Source organism: Nicotiana attenuata, unplaced genomic scaffold (genome assembly GCF_001879085.1).
Source record: "Nicotiana attenuata strain UT unplaced genomic scaffold, NIATTr2, whole genome shotgun sequence".
Taxonomy (NCBI): domain Eukaryota; kingdom Viridiplantae; phylum Streptophyta; class Magnoliopsida; order Solanales; family Solanaceae; genus Nicotiana; species Nicotiana attenuata.
Genome location: NW_017675144.1, coordinates 18,957 through 25,742, shown reverse-complemented (window position 1 = coordinate 25,742; position 6,786 = coordinate 18,957). Strand labels below are relative to the sequence as shown.

At 36.7% G+C, this 6,786-nt stretch overlaps 1 protein-coding gene across 1 annotated transcript; it reads left to right on the top strand.

The window, feature by feature from the left end:
• The first annotated feature begins 400 nt into the window (after positions 1-400).
• LOC109219734 (probable receptor-like protein kinase At5g15080) lies at positions 401-6,695 on the top strand. Its single transcript, XM_019384205.1, has 6 exons — positions 401-1,215; positions 2,956-3,290; positions 3,393-3,528; positions 5,314-5,450; positions 5,574-5,697; positions 5,961-6,695. Exons 1-6 carry the CDS (start codon positions 1,020-1,022, stop codon positions 6,479-6,481), a joined length of 1,449 nt encoding a protein of 482 aa, XP_019239750.1. The 5' UTR covers positions 401-1,019; the 3' UTR covers positions 6,482-6,695.
• The last annotated feature ends 91 nt before the right edge of the window (positions 6,696-6,786 follow it).

Genomic DNA, 6,786 nt, shown 5'->3' with positions numbered 1-6,786 from the left:
TGTAGGAATATAACTTTACAAAAAAAAAAAGATTATAAGACTAATACAATTGGCACTGGGACGACATAAATAAATTGTATTTGAATATTTCTAAAATTATAGTATTCCCAAAAATAAAGTAATTATACAAGCTCAATATAACACAAGGGTAATTAAACGATAGAATAGTTGATAATTATATAAATTTATAAATATTCAAAAGTAAAGAGATTAAAAATGCTTGTTTTAATTAATTAAAAGTTAAACGTACTTCCTCAGATATTCATAAGGATTAAAATCAAAATTTATTAATAACTGAAGGACCAAAAGTGCTACTATTAACACTTTATTATATACTCCTATTATAATACCATACCAAAACATATATTCCGCATTAGAAATAAAATATACTGTGGTGAAATATATAAAATATCATTTCTTTTTCCTTTTTTACTTTTTCCTATTGAGAAGCCAAGAACTGGTCAGCACTCAGCATATTTGAGTCTTTTGTTGAGATTTCAATATCTTTAAGGGAGCAGACATTTTTGGGGTTTGCACTTTTTTGAAGTGGGATTATTATCTGATTCCAGCTTTGCTTTGCACAGTATTTGGTGCAACAGCTTCTCTACTTTGTAAAGGTCAAGAATAAGGGCATGTGATCTGAATCAAAGTTAGTTCTTTTGTAGATTTTTAATCTCATATTTGCTTGATTTTTTCAGCTGGGTTTGAGCTATTTCATCTGTTTTTTACTTTTCTCTCTTCTTCTGAGTTTCTTGGAAATTTGGGTCTGAAAAAGGAGGGATTTTTGGAATTTTTTTTGCCTTCTGGGTTTGGTGTATTTACTTTTTGGGTGATTTAGGGAACTGGGTTTTTAGTTATTTGTTTTATTTTTAGGGATTTTGGAGATTTTAGGGTATAGGTTAGAGAAAAGTTGACATTTTTATTAAGGCTGAGGGGGTGGATGAGGGAGGTGGGGTTGAAAGTTGGTGTCTTGGTTTGGTTTTAATGATATCTGAGTTTGATTTTAGGGATTGAAAAATATGGGATTAGGTAGTGATGATGGTGTAAAAGGGGAGTCTTGGGATGTAGGGAAATCAAAGGGGAAGAAGAAGAATAAAGAAGTTGCTGAAGAGGAAACTACTGGATGTTGGACTAAGTTGTGGTTTATTGGTAGCTGTATTTCTTCAAGATCTAAAGTTGATAGCTCCATCAGTGGCATCAGCAGCACCAACTGTGGTAACACTTTTACTCACTCTGTAGAAAGTTGCATGAAAAATTTAATGATTTGAAATTCTAATTGTTATTGTTCTATTGTCTCTTTTCGTCTTCTTGAGCCGAGGGTCTAAGGTCTGCGTACGCACTAACCTTCCCAGACCCGACTTGTGGGATTGTACTGGGTTGTTGTTGAAATTCTAATTGCCCTTCTTTTCTTTGATTCTTTGAGGAAAGTTGTCTTAGAACCAAGAGCATGTCTTTTGGTTATTGAAGTGTTAGTCTCATGCTTTTATCTAGTGAAATGCCTTGAGTTTGGTCAATTGTTATGCAATCACTAGTTGGTAAATTAATAGAGGTGGAAAGTTGGCTTGCTCATATTACTTGTACTGGTAGTAGTTGATGATGTTAACTCAATAGGTTTATAAAGGGACCAATCTAAAGAATTTCAAGATGGACCGCGGAATTTGAAAAATTGCTAGAGGCCTTTCTAGAGTATAATAAAGGAACATCTTTTAAACCTTCCGTTGCAAAGGCACATTTGTTGTTAGGGTGATAATTTTCATATTTGTATTAAAATGCTATTGCAACTAAGCCGCTTATACTTGTCATGTGGTTGGGTATTCTTTACTTTCATGTTTGCGTGTGGAGGGTGTAATTCAATAGCCAGAAATTAGCTTGTATAATGTGAAACTGAAAGAGCTACTTAATTTGTAGTCACCTACCTGTGGGAAGAAAGGAAACAATACCGGGTTCTTTTATATAGTGTCCCATCCTTATTCTTTGTGAATATAACTTTCTAGCATTGGCAGCAATTATCTGATGAATGAGAGAACTTACAACTGATTTCAGGGTTCATTAGCACCCCTCTTGTCTTAGTCTTTGGGTTCTTGTCTTTTCACTTCATCTGAATCCTTCTTCTTTAAAACCCTGAATTGTTTCTTTAAAACCCTTAATTGTATCAATCTTTGGGTTCTTGCCTTTTGGTGTTCATGTGAGTCTTGCCAAGTCTAGTTGTAAAATTATACCGAGTGAGAGAAGTTAGTGATTGCTAGAACTAGCCCACAGTATGAGGACTATTTTGGTTGCAATAGAAGTTAATATCTTCTCTGTTTATGTAGCTTGTTTCAATAATGCAAATCAGAGCACTCCTAGCATCTATGAAAAAAAGCAAATTTGTTTCATTGTGTCAGAGTATTCCACATTGGTTAAGGGAATGAACAGTTGTCTTCTTATAATTTTCACCTTATGAGCTAATTTTTTTTGGGTTGAGTTAGGTTCAGCGTCCATTTTCTTTTCATTACATTAATACCACACTCATTACTATTGTTGTGTTTTCCAATGCCGTGCGCCCATGTTATGTCCGTGCTTCAAATGCTCAGTTCTTGGCATAAGGGTGGGTTTTTTGAGGGAATGAGTTGTTATCTCTTTTTAAGGTCTTCGACAAAATAACTTATGGTTTTGGATAATACTCACCTTATGAGCTAGCTTTTGCTGTGAGTTAGGTCTAATGTCCATTTTCTTATCACATGAATTATCAGTATGCAGTTGAAGTCAGAGATCTCTTGACATTATGATAACGTATCGATAAATAACTGATAACCTCGGGAACTTATTTTTTGTTGGACTACTTGTACACTTGTAGCTCTTATTAATTGTTTAAACCCTTTATTGTAGGCAAAAATTACACGCTTTAACTTCTTATCTTTCTATTTAAAAGAATAAATCTGCCTATATCCTAACTTCTTGCATCGTTGTTTGCAGAGAGTAAATCTACGAATGACACAAGCAGAGATCAACCTGTTGCTCCAATTATTTCATCTACAACTACTAGTAATGCTGAAAGTAATTCATCCACCTCCAAACTTGAAGAGGAACTTAAAGTTTCTTCTCGGCTTCGAAAGTTTGCATTTAACGATCTGAAGATGGCAACAAGAAACTTTAGACCAGAATCCCTTCTTGGTGAAGGGGGTTTTGGTTGCGTCTTCAAGGGGTGGATTGAAGAGAATGGGACAGCACCAGTTAAACCAGGGACAGGGCTTACTGTTGCTGTGAAAACACTAAATCATGATGGACTTCAGGGTCACAAAGAATGGCTGGTTTGCTGCTCTCTTCATTTATTTATAAAATCCTTAGTTCTGTATTTGTCTTTTTCTTCTTTTCAATTTTGGTTTTGTATTAAATGTTATCGCATTTTGCAGGCAGAAGTAAATTTCCTTGGTGATCTCGTTCATCCTAATTTGGTCAAACTGATCGGTTATTGTATTGAAGATGATCAGAGGCTATTAGTTTACGAATTTATGCCTCGAGGAAGTTTGGAAAACCATCTGTTCAGGAGTACGTAACTAAGCTTAATATTTGTGTTCTTGAAAATATTTGATAGTGATTAATATGCAGGAAAATGGATCTTCTTAAAAGATGTGTTTTCCATATTACTACCTGAAAGATGTGTTGTCCGTAATACATGTTACTGAATAATTCTTGTGAATGCACTAGTTAATCTTGGAAGGATATGCCAAAACACCAACTATTAACGTGCATAATGTTGGCATTGTTTGTGAGAATTGCTTTAATTCCAAAGGTCTCTGCTTCGGAATAGAACTTGAATTCTCTTTAAGCTCTGGAGCTATCCATGAATATAGGATATGACAAATTTATTTCTTTCTAATAGAAAATTTCTTAAAATATAATGCAATAAAGCCTTGTAAATTTTGAAATCCAAATGATATATGGGGTTTTCCACATTAGCAGTGCGACTATTGATGTCGGATTCAGATCATTACATGTTTTCTATTCCGTGACTGAACTGATGCTGGATTGTCTATAAAAGTGAGGATTGAATTAGTTTGGTAGTCAGATTTTCTTGCACATTTTAGTCCCAACTCCCAAATCAAAGCCATGGGGAGCTCAAGGACCTATAGGACCAAGAAATGATTTGAGGAAACTTTATAGTCTGCTTTTGTTATTTGATTCTAGAAACTTATTAGTTCTGGTAGTCCTACATCTCATTTTGATAGGCTTAAATACCACTGTTTCAACTTTCAAGACAGGAAGAAAAACATGTCTAGGTTGATTTGGTAAGACATAGAAGTTTGATTGAAGATTTTTCTTGTTTTTTTAAAAAGTGTTTGGTCCTATAAAATGGTAGAAAAATCATTTACTAAGAATTACACTTTGTTGCTGTTGATTCTTGTTAATGCCGACAAGTCAAGTTGACAAACTAATTTAAAAGATAGGATTGAGCTTAGACGTTGTGGTTGATGGTGGAGGCCGTGACCTATGATGTGGATGAGCGAGGGAAGGAGGGAGAAAAAGGGGCAAGGCAGCTCCAGCTACAGATAGGAAGAAAAGAGGAAGGAGGAGATGTTTACCAACTGGGATCAAGGAAAAAAAATGAGATCTTGTACTTTGTGAAAGGTTTTTATGAGGGGTGATGTTTAATTCAAGAAATTTATGATCCCAATGGGAAACATAGCAATTGAAGAAAGAAAAGATAACAGAGTCGAACATCTTGATCAAATAGGCTTGGCCTAGCCCAAAACGCTAGGAAAACTAAGTGGTGATGGCATCGGTAATGTTTTGCTACGTGCCAGACAACTAAAACTGGGTATCTGGACTTGGGTTCTCTTTCTTAATGTAACATTAGTAGTTACACAAGATTTAGCATTTGACTTGGTGTTCAACTTCCTATGAACTTGCTAAAAGTCTTGATCATTGTCAGATACTAGGAATCTGAATACCTTTCTCTTTGAGATGCAATGCAGGAGCTTTTGATAGATGGAGGGTGGTTCAGCCATTAGTAGCCATCAATTTATTTGGGCTGGACAGAAAAAAGTGAAATTGTTGGGGTGGGGTTGGGGGTTGTGGGTTAGGGGGTGTTTCATGGGAAGATAAATGATATCATACTTATATTTCCTGGTTGTTGTTTGAAGCATGCTTGTTGAAATAACCAAAAGATTCAGGCTTTTATAATTTACTTTTTTGCAGTCTGAATGAAGTGTAGTGATAGTGCGCACTAGTCTTGTGAAATTTTAGTTCAAATCTTTATGTTAATATATTGTACGTTCTGCAGAAAATCTTTATGTTCATCATATTCTCTGCTAATAAAGAATATATGTGCAGGATCCATGCCTCTTCCTTGGTCTATCCGCATGAAAATAGCTCTGGGTGCTGCAAAAGGTCTTGCTTTTCTTCATGAGGAAGCAGAAAGACCAGTAATATACCGTGATTTCAAAACATCCAACATTCTGCTAGATGCGGTATGTTTGAACTTTGAATATATTGGAAAAAGAAAAGAGCTTTCCCCTGTAACTTTTCTAATTATGGACTCTCTCTCTCTCTCTCTCTCCCTCTCTCCCTCCCTCCCTCTCTCTCTCTGTCAGGATTACAATGCCAAACTTTCTGATTTTGGCCTCGCGAAAGATGGTCCTGAGGGTGACAAGACACATGTTTCCACTCGTGTCATGGGAACATATGGTTATGCAGCTCCTGAGTACGTGATGACAGGTACGACTGACATCTTGGTTGCTCTCATATTTCACACAATAATTACCCATATGGTTGACTCGACTTCATCAATTTTCATGTGTCACCTCAAGTCTAAACTAGTTGGATGCTGTTCTGCTCGAAACAACAATTTTTTTATACTGGTTCTTCTTGATTTTGAATACCTTTCTGTACAGCTCGATGAGCTGAATCACAGATGAAGAATTTTCGGTTTGTTTGATATTTGTTTACTGATTATAATTTGTCCCGCTCATTTGTCTCAGGACATCTTACGTCAAAGAGTGACGTCTACAGTTTTGGTGTAGTTCTACTTGAAATGATAACAGGTAGGAGATCAATGGACAAGAACCGGCCAAATGGGGAACACAACCTTGTTGAGTGGGCGCGGCCTCATCTAGGTGAAAGAAGAAGGTTTTACAGATTGGTAGATCCTAGACTTGAAGGACATTTTTCTATAAAAGGTGCTCAGAAAGCCGCGCAGTTGGCTGCTCGCTGCCTTAGCCGTGATCCCAAAGCGAGACCTATGATGAGTGAAGTAGTTGAAGCTTTGAAGCCGTTGCCAAATCTTAAAGACATGGCCAGCTCATCCTACTATTTTCAGACAATGCAAGCAGACCGAGTTGGATCAAGTCCAAGTACCAGAAACGGCGTTAGAACACAAGGATCGTTCGGGAGGAATGGACAACAACATCCTAGAAGTCTTTCAATTCCAAATGGTTCTCATGCTTCTCCATACCATCATCAGTTTCCTCAGAATTCACCGAAACCAAATGGCAAAACTTAGTATTGGATTGGCAATTATCTGTTTCTACCATTCTTTTTCTTTTCTCCTCTAGCTATGAATATATTTTGTCCACCCCCCTATTTGTCATTGGATGACTGGCAAAAGGGTAGGAGTAAATTTATTTAAGTTGTGATCTTTGAAAATGCTGAACTCCCACTTGAAAAGAATGTATTGTAAGCAGAGCTCAAGTCCATGGAGTAAATATTTGTGTCCATCTCTCTCTCTCTCTCTCTCTCTCTCTCTCCCTCCCTCCCCCCTACCCCCACCCCACCCCACCCACCCACCCACCCACCCACCACCACCTA